The 19,902-nt window shown below is 43.4% G+C and overlaps 1 protein-coding gene and 1 pseudogene across 1 annotated transcript in view; both read right to left on the bottom strand.

Annotated features, from left to right (window-relative positions):
* Positions 1-4,291: 4,291 nt before the first annotated feature.
* LOC141582870 (proteasome subunit alpha type-6 pseudogene) lies at positions 4,292-6,912 on the bottom strand (annotated as a pseudogene).
* An 84-nt stretch (positions 6,913-6,996) lies between these two features.
* The window catches only part of PRPS2 (phosphoribosyl pyrophosphate synthetase 2), a 33,427-nt gene continuing 20,521 nt past the window's right edge, over positions 6,997-19,902 (bottom strand). The window contains exons 5-7 of the mRNA XM_010336394.3: positions 12,172-12,345; positions 10,722-10,881; positions 6,997-8,516 (exon numbers count right to left, since the gene is read on the bottom strand). Coding sequence (XP_010334696.1) covers positions 8,424-8,516; positions 10,722-10,881; positions 12,172-12,345 — 427 coding nt within the window. The 3' untranslated portion in view covers positions 6,997-8,423. The remainder of the gene's footprint in view (positions 8,517-10,721; positions 10,882-12,171; positions 12,346-19,902) is intronic.

Here is a 19,902-nt window from a genome sequence, read left to right as displayed (position 1 = left end):
CTCCTAAGATTTTTGTTGATGCAAATGCTGCTAGTCCAGGGCCTAACTTTGAGAACCACTGCCTTACAGATCACCATTATTTAAAAAAAATCTCCATGACCCAGTGTTGTTATTTTGGATCTCATGTTAGCATAACAGTCTGAAAAAAGACCAGGCAAATGCAGTGAGTGAAATGAAGACCTTGTTTTTGGAGGAAGGCAAATGACAACCAAATCAGTGGAACTGAGAGTTGCAGGTTCTGATGCAAGTTATCATACCGTATTTTGTGCTTTTCCTCACTGCCCTGAGGTTTAATAATAAGCTCCTTCACTGTTATGCACTAGTAATTAGAATCATTGAAGTTACCTGGGTTAGTGAAAACATCTTTGGTTAAAGAACAGAAAAACCCCATTTTATTTTGTTGCTGTTGTCTGTTTGTTTGTTTTGAGACAGTGCCTATCTCTGTCACCCAAGCTAGAGTACAGTGGCTCGATCTCAGCTCACTGCAACCTCTGTCTCCCAGGTTCAAGTGATTTTGCTGCCTCAGTCTCCCAAGTAACTGGGATTACAGGTGTGCGCCACCACGCCCAGCAAATTTTTGTATTTTAAGTAGAGACAGGGTTTTACCGTGTTGGCCAGGCTGGTCTCAAACTCCTGACCTCAAGTGATCTACCTGCCTCAACCTCCCAAAATGCTGGGATTACAGGTGTGAGTCACCGCACCTGGCCAAGAAGTCCCATTTTCTAACCCTAGCTTTTCCTCTAGGGAACAGTGTAACCTTACTAAGCCAGTTACTTAGTCTCTTTGAGCCTTAGTTTTCTCATCTGTAAAATAAGGTGGGAATCATTCAGTCATGAATGTTCCATCTAACTCCAAAATCTTATCAATTCCATGACCTTTGACAGGATGGGTAATGGGCTCAGTGATTTGACCACAGATGCCTTTTGCCATTTTGGACTGTAAGAATTAAATTACCAGATGGCTGGCAAGATGGCTGAATAGGAACACCTCCCATCTGCAGTTCCCAGAGAGATCAGTGCAGAAGGTGGGTGATTTCTGCATTTCCAACTGAGGTAACTGGCTCATCTCACTGGGACAGGTCAGACAGTGGGTGCAGCCCATGGAGGGTGAGCCAAAGCAGGGTGGTCTCACCCAGGAAGTGCAAGGGGTTGGCGAACTCCCTCCCCTAGCCAAGGGAAGCCAGGAGGGACTGTGCCACGAGGAATGGTACATTCCGGCCCAGATACTGCACTTTTCCCATAGGCTTCACAACCTGCAGACCAGGAGATTCCATCAGGTGCCTACACAACCAGGGCCCTGGGCTTCAAGCACAAAACTGGATGGATGTTTGGGCAGACACCAAGCTAGCTGCAGGAGTTGTTTTTTTTTTTTTTTTTTTTTTTTTTTTTCATACCCCAGTGGCACCTGGAATGCCAGTGAGACAGAACTGTTCATTCCCTTGGAAAGGGGGCTGAAGCCAGGGAACCGAGTGGTCCAGCTCAGTGGGTCCCACTTCCACAGAGCCCAGCAAACTAAGATCCACTTGCTTGAATTCTCGCTGCCAGCACAGCAGTCTGAAGTCGACCTGGGATGCTGAAGTTTGGTGCGGGGAGGGGCGTCCACCATCACTGAGACTTGAGTAGGTGGTTTTCCCCTCACAGTGTAAACAAAGCCTCTGGGAAGTTTGAACTGAGTGGAGCCCACCACAGCTTGTCAAAGCTGCTATAGCCAGAATGCCTCTCTAGATTCCTCCTCTCTGGGCAGGGTATCTCTGAAAGAAAGGCAGCAGCCCCAGTCAGGGGCTTGCAGATAAAAGTCTCATCTCCCTGGGACAGAGCACCCTGGGGAAGGGGCGGCTGCGGGCACGGCTTCAGCAGACTTTAATGTTCCTGCCTGCTGGCTCTTAAAAGAGAAGTGGATCTCCAAGCATAGTGCTGGAGCTCTGCTAAGGGAGAGACTGCCTCCTCAAGTGGGTCTCTGACCCCTGTGCCTCCTGACTGGGAGACACCTCGTACAGCAGAGCTCCGGCTGGCATCTGGCGGGTGCCCCTCTGGGATGAAGCTTCCAGAGGAGGGAACAGGCAGAAATCTTTGCTATTCTGCAGCGTCTGCTGGTGATACACAGGCAAACAGGGTCTGGAGTGGACCTCCAGCAAACTCCAGCAGAGCCACAGAAGAGGAGCCTATTAGAAGAAAAACTAACAAACAGAAAGCAACAACATCAACATCAACAAAAAGGACGTCCACACAAAAACCCTATCGGTTACAAACGTCAAAGACCAAAGGTAGATAAATCCACAAAGATGAGGAAAAACCAGGGTAAAAAGGCTGAAAATTGCAAAAACCAGAACACCGCTTCTCCTCCAAAGGATCACAACTCCTCACCAGCCTGAGCAATATAGTGAGACCCTCTATCTCAGAAGAAGGAGGAGGAGGAGGAGGAAGAGGAGGGGGAGGAGGGGGAGGAGGAGGGGGAGGAGGAGGAGGGGGAGGAGGAGGAGGGGGAGGAGGAAGAGGGGGAGGGAAGAAAAGAAAGAGAGAAAGAAAACAGAAATTTCGGGTCGTTCCTTGGGTGAGTAAACATCAATGGCACATGCTGATCTCATCCTGTGGCAAATGTGCACCAAAATATGCACAGAAATAATCATCAGAATAATTTTAAAGAGTGAAATGTTCAGTTTTAGTTCTTAAAATGTGTCCATCATTCATGGTGAGTCTTAGCGTCCATGCAAGAAAATACTAGATTTAGCACTCCTTGTGTACGGAAGATCAGAGAATCACATGTCCTCAGACAGAGATGGCCAAGCCCTCACAAATGTTAAGAATCTCTCAATGCACAGAAGGACAATGTACATCAGGCGACCTTCAGAGCACTCTGCCTTCTACCTGGACTGTTCCCTGGGGTCTCTGAAGACCACTTATGGTGTTAAAGGTAGCTGTGCCGAAGGACTGATAATCAAGCCAGGCTTGAAGGTGTTTTCTAAAGGTGCCCCTCCTTTTTCTCTCTGATTTTGCGACTACAGCTCTTGAGCTTCTGTAGTTAATTGAAAACAGATTTTTAAAGAGCCGTGATGCCACAGGTCGCCTGCACATTGTTGGGCTCATCATATAGCTTGCTTTTTAGTTCTTGCAACCAGCCCAAGATCAGAGCCAGGCTTGTGGGATTTCTTACCCAGGCAGTGCTGGGGAGGCAGAACTATCCACCTTAGAAGAGGGAACGGGAGACCAAATGTCCTGGTTTGCTCGGGACTGAGGGGTTTCCTAAGATATGGGTCTTTCAGGGCTAGATCGAGGAAACTCCCAGGCAGACCAAAACAATTTGGTCACCCGATGGGGGAGCAACCATCTGTGCCGTCAGTTAGAACTGTTCCAACTACATCTGGAATAAATGGCATCGCCTATTAAAACTGCTGGGGACTTCTGCAATCATCTTTCCTCTCATTTTTGCAGAAAGATGCTCATACTCAGAGTGGGGTACACATTTTTCCCAAGGTCACCCAGCTTGCTGGCAGCATATCAGGAACCAGAGTCTAGATCGCCACACTCCCAATTTAGGGCAGTTTCGACGGCATTATGTTTTTCACTTTCTTATTCTCTCTCTTTATTTAATCACTTTTAAAATGTAAAATTCATTCAGCCAGGTTTTCTTTTGGCCACAGAACTCAGCTGTTAGGATAGTGAAGACTGTTCATCCATTTATATTGGGCATCACTTTTAGTTGTATTTATGATGTGATAGATGATGAATGAGGGCCATAAAGGAATCAGGTTGTTGTAAATGACCTCAATTGATCACCATCTCTATAATCACATGGCATTCATTCCCACCTGTTGTTTCTACAGCCCACTGGAAGTGTTGTTTTTAAGAAATGGGGTTTCTCTGTGTTGCCCAGGCCAGTCTAATTCCTGGCCTCAAGTGATCCTCCTGCCTCAGCCTTTTGTGTAGCTGGGATTACAAGAATGAGCCAGGCACCCAGCTGAAAGTTGTTGTTGTTGTTTTGAGACAGTCTCGATCTGTTGCTCAGGCTGGAGTGCAGTGGCACGATCATGGCTCGCTGCAACCTCTGCCTCCCAATTCAAGTGATTCCCATTCCTCAGCCTCCCAAGTGGTTGGGATTACAAGCATGCGCCACTATACCTGGCTAATTTTTGTATTTTTAGTAGAGATGGTGTTTCACCACGTTGGCCAGGCTGGTCTCGAACTCCTGACCTCAGGTGATGTGCCTGCCTCGGCCTCCCAACGTACTGGGATTCCAAAAGCGTTGTTTTTATTTACAGAGTTCTAACCACTTCAGTGGTAGAAGTGGAAGAGGCTTTTTTTTTTTTTTCAATTCAGGGACCTCCATAATGTTGGTTCATTGTTACCAAACACACAGGTAAGTGGCATCATGGATTTGGTAAACTAACGACAATATGAGCTTCTCAGTCTCTGCTTCTGTAAGAATCTTGAATTTAGAATTTTCAACTGTCACTACACCAACCTCTATTTCTGAAGGTTTGAAATCAATTGATAGAATAGACAGGCATGTAATTGCAGTTTCCACTGTCTGTTCAAATGTCAAATCAAATTTCTTCACTTTTCTTTCCAAGGAAGCTGGTTAACTCAGTTTAACTCATGCTGAGGCAGCTTTAAACCCACAGCAGTAACCTGCAGGATCACACTTTCATGGCTGAGGGCCTCGTTCTTCATCTATACTAACAAAAATCATACAACCACCAAGAGTTCTTATTGTAGCAGTCTGAGTAGTATCAGCAATCCTTTTACACAGCACGTGCACAGGAATGTCATGGCCATACTTGTATTTCCAGTTAGCTGCCCCATAGTGTGCTCTCTGTACTGTTAGCTGTCATTCCAGTCATCAAAGTGACAGCCAGCGTTTTCAGTTATTTTGAATAAGTGAATCACTGTGCTGGAATTCGGTAATTTGTCAGGTATTTCTTCTGTATGATAATTACTGCGGTCTTTTCCTCTAATAGCTACTAATGTAAAGCCACCCTGGTTAATAGCCTTAAAGGCACATGTATATTCTACTTGGTAGAGCTGGCCCTCTCGTGAAAAAAATGGTAATGTGGTAGGCAAAACCAGTGTTGCAACCATGGGACATGTTGATAGAACCACTACTTTAAGTACAATCAACTTTTTTTTTTTTTAACATGCAACTATTTATCACCTAAATGCTACCCTTCACTGAGGTAGTCACATGCCAAGACAATGTAGCCCTTCTAAAATGGCAGGCGAGGGCACCGTGTTCCCCTCTAGACTTAACAGCTAGAAAATACATGAAAATCTTTCCTCTTCATACCTTACATCCTTTCTAGTGGAGGTTTAGGAGGCTAGCTCTCAAAACTGAAGTTAATATACAAACTGAGCAATTCTCAGCACTTTACAGATGACGTCTTATTTATTATCCCCATTTCACATGGAAGGAAACTGAGGCCTGAGGCACAGGGGCTTAAGCAACCAGACTAAGGTTGTTGTTGCTGGTTTTTTTTTTTTTGGTTTTTTTTTTTTTTGAGATAAAGTCTCACTCTGTCGCCCAGGCTGGAGTGCAGTGGCATGATCTCGGCTCACTGTAACCTCTGCCTCCTGGGTTCAAGCAATTCTCCTGCCTCAGCCTCCTGAGTAGCTGGGATTGCAGGGCTGCGCCACCACACCCTGCTAATTTTTGTATTTTTAGTAGAGATGGAGTTTCACCATGTTGACCAGGCTGGTCTCCAACTGCTGACCTCGTGATCCGCCTGCCTCAGCTTCCCAAAGTGCTGGGATTACAGGCGTTTAAGCCACCGCGCCTGGCCGTTGCTGTTTTCTAAACTCGGGCAAGTGGTGAAGTCTGTGTTCCTGGGCATTGTGCTTTCAGAAGAGGAATAGAGCTCCAAGACTGCAATAAAGGAAACGACCCAGGATGTGATCTTGGAAAGCGGGGGCAGGAAAAAGGTGGAGGGATGTGTTCCTGGGGCACAGGGAGACAAATTGGTAAGATATATATACTGGCAATGAGGAGAAATCCTGTTAATGTCTCCATCCAATTTAGATACAGGACAGCTATGTTTCAGCCCTAACTCCCATCTTCCCTGGGACATCCTTGCTCAAACACATCATGTACCAAACACCCTATGCACTCCTGCTTCAGTCCACACTGGAACAGAGACATACAGTTCTGGAAAATTCTGCCATGAACCATCGTATGGTGATCCTCGGGTCCTTCCTTGTCTCCCTCGCGTGATTCCAGCCTCTGTATGCCTTAGTACTCTATCTTTCCCTTTCCCACTTTCCTGTCCCCTGCGGACTAGCTAGGACTTACCATAGGAAATGAAACGTCTCCGAAGAGGTGTGACAGCATTATTACGTGCAACTGTAAAGCTGATGAAGTGTCTTTGGCTTTCACTTGTCCTTTACTTCCCTCCTCTTTTCTAGTGCATTCTATCATGTTCTCTCACACTGTGATCAACTTTTTTCTCAGATGGACCTGGCTGTAATTCTTCATATTTCACTGTGGCTTTAAGACATGTTGCCATTCTTAGTGTTACACACACTTAACAGCTGAGCTTCATTCACCAAGGGAACATAATTATGAATTTACTTTGCCCTCACGAGAGAAGTCTGAAGTATCACTGAACAGGGTGTTCTATGGGGACAGGAATCCTTTTCAGTGCTTCTGAAATCAGTGAATACGAATGAATTTTATGCAGCCTACATTTAAGTTTGGTTTGCTCCAATAGATGGGTATTGAATATCATTTCTCTGATGTGTGAACGCACTGTACCGTCTTTAATTTTATAGGAAACGTAGAATGAACAACTTGGACACCTTATGTGGCACAGCTGTTATGCTTTGGGGAAAGGAGATTGCTAAGAAGTTCTTCAGGAAGAAACGCCTTCAAAATGAAGAACAGCTGAGATCACTTAACTTCTGGCTTCTCTAATTTTGTATGCTGGACTATCATCGTAAAGCGAACATTTTCAGGTAATGCAACATATCGCTCCGTCGAAACATATTACTCCACAATGATGATACAAACTACAAAAGCAGTAAGAAGTATTTTATTGAAATGTTTTAGTACAATGTTGGAGGATATTAAAATTTTACATTTTAAGCCAATACAAGCACTGCAAATGATATATTCCTGAATCTAGCTGATGTAGTATCTAACAAAGAAAAGTGATCATATGAATATCTATAAGTTGACTAATGTAATTTAAGTTGGAGGCTAAACAACTTTGGTATATTCATATTTCTCTGGTGCCGGTTTTTGGCCAGATAAATGCCAAGTCCACCCCCATTCAGTAGAACTGCAGAGGACCGATGCGTTTGGTGGTCTCACTTAAGTTTCTACCCCAGGAGCAGCAAGGAATGCACAAATTCTGGGATTAAGCTGCTCCCAAGACAGTCCTCATCACCTTTGGTGAACTGGAAACATCAAATAGTCAAGGTCTGAATTTCCTTTGTGTGTGGCTAAATCCAGTCTATTTGGTCACAAATGTATCCTGAAGGACTTTAAAATACAAAGTTTGGGCTAAATAATGATAGAAACCATCAGTTCTTAATTCAGAGAATGGCAATGCAGATTCCTATATCCTTTTTAAAAATTTGAGATCATTATTTTAAAACTAGCTCTATACATTCTTAGACTTTACATTTAATCTTAGCTGAAATGATTACCTTGAAGTCAATTGGCTTGAGACCTTGGTGATTGCTCAATGTAAGTTTGCAATTTTAGGATGCAGCATTTCAGGTAAGTGACAGTTATATTTTAGAAGAGGTAATTGAAAAAATGATACAGAACTACACTGCTCTGAAATGTCTAATGTTTATCCCCCAAAATGTGACAGTGTCCATATTAAGCTAAATAAAATTTAATCCAAATTAAGCACAATAACCAAGATGGTTTATCTGAAACTGAGTTATCAAAAAAAAAAAAAAAAAAAAAAAAAACAGAAAAATTCAAAATCCATGGTATTATAATTATAAATTTTCCAAAGTTCACTCCAAAGTAAAAGGCTAGTTAATTCTATACAGGGTTTTACCCAAATGTCCATAGGCATTATCAGTATATATTTACACAGAAGGCTTTAATCAGAAGTCACCTTTGGCAACCTCAAAATATATAAACTATGACTTCCACAATGAAATTTTATACTTGAAAGTTGTTGCCTCAAAGTACTGAAAGAACAAAGAAAGAGATCACTTGTACCTGTTCAACGTCAAAATGACAAAAACATTTCTCATTTAAGACAGTTCACTTAAAGACCAAATAACCACCACCCTTTTCCCCAAAACCAGAAAGAAGTGATCTTGAGCTTTAGAAGGGGAAAAAATAAATCTTAGCATGTACAAAGATCTGAAGCTTTTGCCAGTGATTAACCTATCATTGCTGAGTCCTACAGCTAAAAACCCAGAAAACCAAACAAGTCAGAGTAGGCTTGCTGGACATTTCACATTCCGGATTTATAGCGGGACGTGGCTGAACAGGTAGGACACAGATTCCCCATTGTGTGTCCTTCGGATTGCTTCGGCCAAGATCATGGAAATGTCAATGACCTAAATACCAACGAGAAAAACAAAGGGAGAAGAGAAGCAGGACATCTTAGTTAGAGTTCGTTAAAAACTGAAAAGCTGAGAAATGATTTCTACAGCATACGTGATGTGTTGCTATCAACACCTCCCACACTTTTGAGAGGACAGACAGCTTTGGGGCATGTCTTCACATTACAACCCATTGATCCAGACCCATATGGGATCCTGGAAGGGAGATTTTCAATGCAGAGACAAAAGGCTTTTCCGGGGTACTGTTAACCAGAGACATCCTTTCCTAGGGGCATTTGTTGTTTTAAATTAATTTTAATCATTATATGGAAGGTTTTTCTTTCTGTTTCTGAAAAGGCGGTGACTGCGTCATTTAAGAGCACAACTGTGATCATCTATCCCTGGGGTCAGCAAATTATAGAGGACCAAATAGTTAACCTTTTTGGTTTTGCAGGCCAGAGGTCTCTGTCAGAAATACTCAGCTCCGCCATTGTAGCGTGAAATCAGCCACGGGCAATACATATATTAATGAGCATGGCTGTGCTCCGATAAAAATTTGCAAAAACAGATGACAGGCTGGATTTCGCTTGTGAGCCGCAGTGTGCCAACTCCCATCCTAAACTACTGCTAATCAGGCATGAAAAGATACAACACTGCTGTTCTGACCATTTTCAGACTTACTGCTTTGTGTCAAGCAAACTGCATTTTCTCTCCAAGGAATCAGAAATTATGAAGCGGATCGTTGTGGCACACCTCATGCTCTGCTGATGGGAGCTGAGGCTTTGGAGCAATGAAATGACTTGCCCAGGTTCAAGGCGACACAGAGACAAATTAGGGACTCCAACTCTTGCCTTGTTTCAGGCCAGTTGGTATTTAAATGATTAGCAGCTCTCTGCTGGCCTGTGGGCATCCAATCAGCAGGGATGGGAAGGAGCAAAGCTCTGAAGATCCTCAGCTCAGCCTACTGTGCTCATCCCCATAGTTTTAATTGTGTGAATGTGTATCTATCTAGCTATCTGTCTGTCTGTATCCCGCTAACATCAAGTATAGTGTCTGTTCTTCTCGGTTTAAAATTTATATACATATATCACATTGGCCATTTTAACTATTTTTAAGTATACAATTTATTGGCATTTATTATATTCCTAATGTGTGTTAACTATCACCACTACTTATTTCCAAACTGTTTTCAGCGTCCCAAACAAAAACTATATAGTCATTAAATGATAGATAACTCCCCACCCTTTCCTCCCTCCCCCTCCAGCTCCTAGTAGCTACCATTCTACTTTCTGTCTATGAATTTTCCAATGTCAGGTACCCAATAGAAGCAGAAACACAACATTCCTCCTTTCACATCTTTTTTTTTTCACTTAGCATGATATTTTCAAGGTTCATCCATGCTGTTGCATGTGTCAGTATTTCTTTCTTTCTTTCTTTCTTTCTTTCTTTTTTTTTGAGACAGAGTCTCATTCTGTTGCCCAGGCTGGAGTGCAGTGGTGCGATCTCGGCTCACTGCAACCTCCACCTCCCAAGTTCAACCAATTCTCCTGCCTCAGCCTCCTGAGGAGCTGCCACCACACCCAGCTAATTTTTTTGTGTTTTTAGTAGATACGGGGTTTCACCATGTTGGTCAGGCTGGTCTCGAACTCCTGAGCTCATGATTCACCCATCTTGGCCTCCCAAAGTGCTGGGATTACAGGCGTGAGCCACCGCACCCAGTCATATGTGTCAGAATTTCTTGCCCTTTAAAGGCTGAATAATATTCCATCATAGTGATAGACTACACTTTGGACACCTGTTCGTTCGTCTGTTGATGGCCAGTGGGTGGTTCTACCTTTGGGTTTTTGTGAACGCGCTGCTATGAACGTGTCTGTACAAGTTTCTGTTTGAGTACATTTCCAAATTTTGGGGGTAAATACCTAGGTGTGGAATTGTTGGGTCATACAATAATTCTAAGTTTAGCTTTAGCACAGCCCGTTTCTGACCATTTTTCTGTTGTGATTTTATTCACTCTCTATTTCTAAATAGAGAACGTTGACCTCTGCTGGCCCTGGCCTTTTTCAGGGATCTAATATGATTTATGTCCTGCCGTCATGAGACGCTGCCGCCTCTGCCAGCCTGTGCATTAGCAAGGAGCCACACACACAGAAGACTTGATGCTGTTTTTAGGGATCTAGAGTGGGTGCCTGGCTGCTTGGCTGCCCGTGGTATAGACAGTACCTGAATCTTGGTGCAGTGTTTCATTTTGTCCTCTTGTGGAATTGTGTTTGTGACGACAACAGCTTCAAAGGCGGCGTTATTTATTCTGGAAATAGCTGGCCCCGAGAAGATCCCATGGGTAAGGATAGCATAAACTTTGGTGGCTCCGGCTGACAGCAGCCTGTAAAACAGCAGAAGATAAAAATTAAGGGTATGCAAATATTCTTGGAATACTTTCCCCTAGTATGAATGGTCAAAGCAAAAAGTGTGCTTGGTAAAAGAAAAATCCAACAAATTTCAGTCACGTTTTTTAACCTAAGATAGAATCTCTCAAGCATGAGCAAAACACTTTGTATTCCATTAAATTGGGAGCTATCAACCTCAGCACTTCGGCCAGGATAATTATTCGTCATGGGGGCTGTCCTATGTACTATGGGGAAGTTCAACGGCATCCCTGGCGTCTACCGACTAGCACCGCCCCACCCCACCCCTCAGTCGTGACAACAAAAAATGTCTCTAGACATTGCCACATGTCTCCCAGGGAGCAAAATCATTCCTGGTTGAGAACCACCAGTTGTTTTTGGTTTTTGGTTTTCGGTTTTTTTTTGAGACAGTTTCCCTCTTGTTGCCCAGCTTGGAGTGCAATGGCATGATCTTGGCTCACTGTAACCTCCAGCTCCTGGGTTCAAGAGAGTCTCCTGCCTCAGCCTCCCGAGTAGCTGGGACTACAGGCATTGCGCCACCATGCCTGGCTAATTTTGTATTTTTTTTTAGTGGAGACAGGGTTTCTTCATGTTGGTCAGGCTGGTCTCTAACTCCCGATCTCAGGTGATCTGCCCGCCTCGGCCTTCCAAAGTGCTGGGATTACAGGCGTGAGCCACCGCGCCCAGCCAGTTCAAACCAATATAGCCAAAACATCATTGTTTTGATGTATAATCAACATAAAAACATTTATGTAAATGAGATATTTATATTTGTTGTTTCATATGAAGTCTCCAAAACCTAGAGGGCCTTTTTACACTCTCAGCACATCTCAAGTCAGACTGGCCATATTCTAAGAGCTCCACAGCCATGCGTGACTGGGTGGGGGCTTCCATACTGGACAGCAGTGCTACGAATCCTCCAGACACCCATGTGGCCGAGAAGGCTGGCGCAAAAGCCAAATGGAAGGAAGGAAGGGCCTGAAGAAGCCCGAAAAACTGTCTTTCCTTTCGTGCCCAGTGCAAAGGGAAGCACCTTCTTTGACCCTTTTTCAAGTGCATTACAAGCTCACCCTGGGAAATGAAAAGGCCCATGATTTCTTTTCTACCAGAGAAAGAAGTGTAAAGATAAATGGGCCTAGAATCTCCTTTGGTCTAAAACTCCACTGCCACAACCAGCAGTAATCCGGAAGAAAGAGCCCAGTTTCTAAAAGCTGATGTCTTTCCCTTTCCTAGTGAGAAGTCAACAGTTTCCCCACCACCCTGCATACTTGTCTGCAGCGTGGCAGATGGTGCCGCAGGTGTCAGCCATGTCATCCACGAGGATGGCCACGCGGTCCTTCACGTCGCCCACCAGGACCATCCGGTCCACTTCATTCGCCTTCTTCCTCTCCTTGTGGATCAAGGCAAATTCCACATTCAACCTGTCTGCAATTGACGTGACCCTGGCAAAGGCACAAATGAACATGTTCATACAGTCAACTAGAGATCTCTTCTTTAAAGTTGTATTTTAGGAACGTAGCCAGCAACCACATTCAAGATGATGCAAGAATCAGGCCTCTCTTGAGCAGCCCAGGCATGGTCTGGGGCAGGCACTTAGCAATCCACAGGGAGAACTGTGCTAGTGGTGGACCTTGCAATGGTGGCGGCTGGGAATGAATGTCAGGGCACCCTGGCCACCTGGATATAACTACTCAATAAGGATTTGATATTCAATTTGTCAGTATTTGTGGGTAGTATTTTAAAACAACCATAGGCATGACTTAAAGCAAGTTATTTAGGAACTACTATTGCCCAGTTTGTGGCACAGATGGTGGGGACAAAAGTCCTGGCTAATGCAGCCATCTAATATGTAGGCTAGTCAGGATGGCCTTCATTGCATTCAAGGTCTAAGGAGACTCTACACTGTGAGTCCAGTTCCTCTGCTCATCTAAGGCAAATGCTCAGACATCATTGGTACCAGGCATGGCATCATGCCTGTAGGCCCAGCTACTCAGGAGTCTCAGGTGGAAGGATGGCTCGGGCCTGAGTTTGAATCAAGACTGGACAACATAGCAAGATCCCATCTGGTAAAAAAAAATCACTGGCTCAGGAGGTGCTTAGCTGGCAACAGGAAGAGAAAGTGGGCAGGCCGCGCTTGTTGCTGACCCTGAGGCATTTTAGATTCTCCTGTGAAGAGTGGACTTAAATGGTGAAGCTTATTTCAAGACAATGCCACAAGTATAGTGTGACATTAAGATTTTCCTATTCCAGTTTTAAAAGATATCAGTCATTATGCAATTTAGCTGACAAAATGCTGTGGGAACCAACACACACATAGCCCAACTTAAGACGCAGTACATGCAGGACATAACCTCCATACATTATTTTTAAAGGCCTGGTCCTACTCATTGTGTCATCCTCAGATGGCGACCAGGGATGGAGCTCCTCGCGTGCTCTGATGAAGGATGGAGGAGGCACATCTCTGAGAATAAGCCACCCTCTGGGCCTGAGAGGGCAGATGGGGACAGGGGTAGATGCTCCAGGCTACCCTTCCCATTTCTGAGGACTTTCACAACACAGCTAGTGTTTCTTTTCAATTGTGGTAAAATAGACATAACACAGCATTTATCCTTGGAACTATTTTAAAGTGTACAATTCAATGGCATCAAGTACATTCAAAATATTGCACAACTACTACCTCTATCTAGTTCTAGAACATTTAATGACACAAAAGGAAACCCCACACCCCTTAAGCAGGCCCTTCCCATCCTCCCCTTCCCCCCCGCCCAGGCTCTGCCAGGCATGAATCTATGGTTTACCTATTCTAAACTTTTTGTATCAATGGAATCAAAAAATACGTGACCTTTTGTGTCTGGCTTCTTTCACTTAGCAGAAACTGTTCAGAGTTCAGCCACGTTGCTGCATAGATCAGTACTTCATTCCTCTCTAAGCCTGAATAACATTCCATTGGGTGGATATAGCACACTGTGTTCATTCATTCATCTGCTGATGGCCACTCAGGTTGCTTCCACCTTTTGGCTATACTGAACATCGCCGCTGTGAACACTGGTGTATAAGTATCTGGTTGAGTCCCTGCCTTCAAGTCTTTGGGGAATATACCTCAGAGTGGACTTGCTGGGTCATATGGTGACTCTGTGTAACTTATTTGGTTATTTCAATTGCTTCAAGCTACTCTCTTTTCAATTTGACCAAAGAATGCAGCAATCTCTTTTAAACCTTAATCTTTTTTTTCCTACATTAGAATTAGCCAGGAACTTTCCTGTCTCAAGCAAGAGACAGACATGAAAATGAAGCCCAAACTTTGTCCACTTCCAAACAGAAATGTTGTCTGGAAGTAAAAATGTTGTCTGGAAGTGAAAATGTATCTAATAAGTTTTCCATATAGGAAACTTTTTCAGTTACACTTCGGTGCTCTGGCAGACCAGGCAGCCCGATAACCCTTCCTAAAAGAAACAACTACAATGCTGGATCACACTGTCACCCAAGGGAATCATCTTCACAAACACAACACCAAGCTGGAAAGATCGTAGCAATCCTCATAGGCACAGAATGCAGAAGTAGGTTATTCTGAGAAGCTGGTGTGCATGAGTGCCTGCTCTGAGGGTTTCTGAAGAGGCCTGATGATGTTAAGCTTCTGTTTTACTGACAAGGACATGGGGGGTGAGAAATCAAGCTGGGTGCCCAGCTGAGATGAAGAGTCTAGCTGAAGACCTCATACAGCTCAGGGATGCCAGAAGTTCTTCCTTCAGAGTCATGAGGACTGAAAAGTGAACCTGCTGCCTAGGCAGGAACAGGAAGGCTGCTTACTGGTGTCAAACTCTGTGCTGAGTGGTGTGGGTTAGTTCTCTCTTGAGAGCTCAAAGCCACATTTTAGCTCTCCTGAGGGCTACTCGGTCCCAATTTTTACTACACATGTGATAAAAACCCTCAAGGAAAGAGCTTAGCTTAAAGGGATTTTTGGAGTAGTATGCCAAGGTAGCTGGCAACAACAAATGCAAATCCTCTCGGAAGGATGATAACGGTACAAGGATTCACAGAAGAGAGTCACAAAACGCCCAAGAGAACAAGGCACCAGAAGTGGGAGCCACCAGAAACGTTAACCAAATCATCACAGCAAAAAATGAGACACTGGAATTCACTGAAAAGAAACAGAAAGGAAATAATAGGTTTTAAACAAATAAAACAGAAGCTTGGATGATGAAATAAAAGAATAAAAGGATTCTAAAGAATGATCAATCAAGTCTTGGGAAAGAATAGAAAAGAATGTCAATAAATGAAAAAATATTATATTTGAAATGGAGAATTCAGAAAATAGAGTGAAAACACCTGAAGACAGAATGAGCAAATTAGAAGATAAAGATGAAGACATTATCCAAGATGCAGCCCAAGAAACAAAAGAGATGGAAAATAGGGAAAGAAGCTCAGAGATATGAACAGCAGAATGACAAGGTCACACAAGCAGTTATAAAAAGAGAGCAAAGAACTGGGAAAAGAAATATTCAAAGAGAAAATGACTAAGAATTTTCCAGAACGATTGGAAAGCACCAATCCTCTGATCCAATAAACCTAACAAATGATTTCCCAAACAACCTTAACGGAACCATAGAAGACCAAGAAAGCTTAAAAGAAACAAAGAATTTTAAAAAGTCACCTAGAAAGGATGGCCAAGTCCTCAACTTCCCCAATGGAAACCAGAAGTTATGGAGTCATCTCTTCAATGTGATATGAGAAAATCACTATCAGGCTAGGACTCGATACTCAGGGAAACTGCCTTTCCAGAAGGAGGATAAAATAAAGATAGTTCCAGCCAAACTATACAACCTGATAATTTATTTCTAACATATAACCACCTAAAGAATGCAAGTAAAGCAAAAGGAAAGATACAGACCGTAGATACATTGAGATACGGTGGTGAGCAGGAGCAGAGAAAGGTGAACAAAGATACTGATCAGTATGTGGACAAACCTAACAAATGTTGATTGTATAAAACCACAGTAATAATATCTACTTTGTGGAGAAGAAAAAACTAAAGCATATAGTAGCTAGGCATGGTGGCTCACACCTGTAATCCCAGCAGTTTGGGAGGCTGAGGCAGGCAGATCGCTTGATCCCAGGAGTTGGAGTCCAGCCTGGGCAACATAGCAAAACCCCGTCCCTACAAAAAATATAAAAATTAGCCAAGCGTGGTGGCATGCACCTCTAGTGCCAGCTACTTGGGAGGCTAAGCCTGGGAGATTTGGGCTGCAGTGAGCTGTGATCGCACCACTGCACTCCAGCCTGGGCAACAGAGCAAGACTCTGTCTCAAAACCAGACAAAAAAAAAGTACATAGTAAAGTAGTGGTCAAATATGTCAATTATCATGAAAGAAAAGGAACCAAACTTTCCAGTTAAACACAGAGACTGTTAGATAAAAGAATAAACCATCAACGTCCTCAAAACAAAGGGAAGCGTTACTATGAGGTCCATGCTGCTCCTCCCCTTAACACACTCATCCTTAAGGGTGCAACCAAAACCACAGGAGCCCCAGAAGACATGCTTTGTAAACTTGGCTAGCTGGCAACAGTTTCCTTACCTAAAAATTTAATAGAGAAACAAAATTAATTTGAAGGCTGACAAAAATTTTGCTCCATAATCACCTTAAAATACATAGTGTTCAGCCAGGCATGGTGGCTCATGCCTGTAATCCCAGACTTCAGAAGGCTGAGGCAAGCGGATTAACTGAGGTCAGGAGTTCAAGACCAGCCTGCCCAACATGGTGAAACCCCATCTCTACAAAAATACAAAAAGTAGCCAGGCGTGATGGCAGGTGCCTGTAATCACAGCTACTAGTGAGGCTGAGGTGGGAGAATCGCTTGATCCCAGGAGGCGGAGGTTGCAGGGAGCCGAGATTGCGCCACTGCACTCCAGCCTGCAACTGAGTGAGACTGTCTCAAAACAAAAAACAAAAAAACAAAAACAAAAACAAACCCCACATACAGGTCTACTATCTACATGCCAATGTCATAAAAGCCACTTAGACTCCAAGTAAGGAAAGCTATTAAGCTACTTTCTGGGAACATGAGACAGATTTTCCCAAGACACATGAACACCTTGCACAAAATATCCACATACATTACCATCTGCTTATTTGGTAGAGGGAGATTTGCGCACGGCAGGTTACCAATCCACAGCCCAGCGCTGGGAAGCACCGCCCTTTGTGGCTGAAGTTCTGTGCCTGAGAAGTTGAAGCAGAACCTGTTTTCATCTCTCTGCCAGGTAGCGCCTGTTCTCATAAGCCTACTCACAAGCAGACAGCAGGGTAGGCATGGAAGTCGGACAGGGAAAGAAGGTGAGCTCTGTAGCTCTAGGCAGCAAGGGACACGGACATCTCGCTTGAGTGGGGAGCCTTAGCCACTTAAAGGTATCCAATGGTAACGTCGGAAGAAGATAAGGAAAATACCCCTGCAAATAGCTTCCTGGCTTGTTAGAATATTATGATTTCCTGAAAAAGCTACAGGGAACTCTTCTTTTCCTTGTATATCATGGAGACCTAATATATAGGCCTAACAAATGATGTTGACACAATATACCACACTGAAATCTTAGGCAGAAAAAGGTAGAACGGATTTCTTGGATTTCTTCTGGGCACACATTTACGGTCTTTTCTCTGTGTGTGCATGTGCATCCAGATTCCCCCAGGAGAGACAGATAGTCACCAGATTATTCATAGTGGCATCATTGGTAGAGATAAAAGTAGTTAAGATTTTCTTCTTTCTACTTTTCAAATTTCCTATGAGCATCTCCAAAGATTATAGAATCAGAAAAAAAGGTAAACCTGAGTTATCTACTTCTACCTGCTTCCCATACCACTTTTAGGTTGACGTTCAGCTGTCTCAGCCGTGGTAGGTAGGTTTCTTAACGTTTAATTCTTTTTCCGTGGTCCACCCAACCAAGCTACAAAGCCTACCCAAGAGTGACCTCCTGTGGCGATATTAAGTTTTACCTGGAGCAAGTCAAGCTTCAAAGCATTTTCTAAAGCAAAAAGCTCCAATTGGTCAGACAGAAATTTAGTCTTTTTTTTTTTTTTTTTTTTTTTGCTAAATATGACTTCCTGCATCAAGCAAAGAAGGCACAGATAACGTTAACTGCATGCGTCATGTATCACCTGCAAGGCTGTTTTGAGGAGACTGTCATTTGGGGGATAGAATATGAGGGTGACAGTGATGTGTAGCAGAATCACTTGGGAAAGAGAAAGGAGGTGACAAAAATTCTGAAGTGTACATCCCTAAAAAGTTTATTCCTGGCAGAGGGAGCTGGGTGGTTGAGTCCAGATTGCTTGAAAGGTCTGAACAAAACATCATCTCAACCCCAGCCATTTACTCTGTTTACTTTACTCTGCATTTTTTTAAAAAATAAGAGTTGGCAAATAGCTATCAATTTGAAATGGGGAACTCTGTATATGATAAAAGATGCCATTTCAAATCAAAAGAGATGGATTATTTAATAAATAGTTTTGGAACAACTAGATAGTGGCGGGCGAAGCTGGATTCTTATTTCATTCCTTATTCCAAAATAAATTTCAGATGGAAGAAATCTTGGAACATTAAAAAAGAAAAAAATATACAAAATCATGGGAGAAGACACCTTTTAAGAGAAGGGTGGCTCCTACATAAACCCAGAAGCCATAATGTGAAGAAAAAATAAATAGACTACATAATGAAGGTTTTAATGTCCTGCAGAGAATAAAAATATTAAAAAGGAGAAGAAATGAAAAAACTTGGAAGAAATATTTGCAACACGCATGAGAAACAGCTGTGATCTATTGTCTATGCAGGACTGTTGACAATCCAAAAGAAGGGTCCCAGCCAAGAGCACAATAGGCAAAATGATGTGAAGACCTCTCTCATGGCAAATCAGCAAGCGCTGGTGAGGGTGCTACCCTCACCCACAGCAACCCGTGTTCCCAGGAAGAGCATGCCATAGATCACCTACTTGATCTGAAAGTAAAACTGCCTGATAATCCACTGTGTGAGCAACGCTGTGTACAAAGTCACTGGCATCCATACCTGATGGAATGTCAACTGGTGTATTTTTTGGGAAAGACCATATTTTGGCACTGCCCGTCAAACCAAAAATAGCTCAGGCCTTTTGAGTGGGCAATTCCACTTCCAGGAATATATCCGACTTGCACATGTGTACAAAATGTCAAAGTAACAAAATTGCTTCAGAGCTGCATTTAAGAGTGCAACTAACGCCCCTACGAATGTGTAAGAGGCGGCCTCACTGGTCGTAGGAGCTGTGGTACATGCACACAAGGGAAACTGCACAGCTATACAACACAGCTATGGAATCGTTATTAATATACAGCAAGTGAGAAAAGCACAGTGAAGAACTGTATATATCACATTGTCATTTGTGTGAAATAAATAGGTAGATGTAGGCTTAAGTAACACAGTTCTGACACTGGAAATAACAGTGGCATTTAAAGAACAGGGGATGGGGGCTGGGCATGGTGGCTCAAGCCTGTAATCCCAGCACTTTGGGAGGCCGAGGCGGGTGGATCACAAGGTCGAGAGATCGAGACCAACCTGGTCAACATGGTGAAACCCCGTCTCTACTAAAAATACAAAACATTAGCTGGGCATGGTGGCTCGTGCCTGTCATCCCAGCTACTCAGGAGGCTGAGGCAGGAGAATTGCTTGAACCCAGGAGGTGGAGGTTGCGGTGAGCCGAGATTGTGCCATTGCACTCCAGCCTGGGTAACAAGAGCGAAACTCTGTCTAAAAAAAAAAACAACAACGACAAAAAAACGGGATGGGACCCTTCTGTACTGTCTGAATTTCTGCTAAGAGCATGTATGATATTCTTAGACTATGTATATAAAAACAAGGTGGGGGGAGGAAAGAAAGATGGTCATACAAATTTGTGGAATCTACCATTCTTTGGGCTGAGTAGCTGCCAAAATAACATTTTCTGGTTTGCAAAGAAAGTAGCTTCATGGCTGCCAGGGATAAGGTGG

Source organism: Saimiri boliviensis, chromosome X, assembly GCF_048565385.1.
Source record: "Saimiri boliviensis isolate mSaiBol1 chromosome X, mSaiBol1.pri, whole genome shotgun sequence".
In the NCBI taxonomy this organism is placed as follows: Eukaryota; Metazoa; Chordata; class Mammalia; order Primates; family Cebidae; genus Saimiri; species Saimiri boliviensis.
The sequence above is the reverse complement of the archived record's forward strand: the minus strand, read 5'-3'. Positions and strand labels throughout refer to the sequence as shown.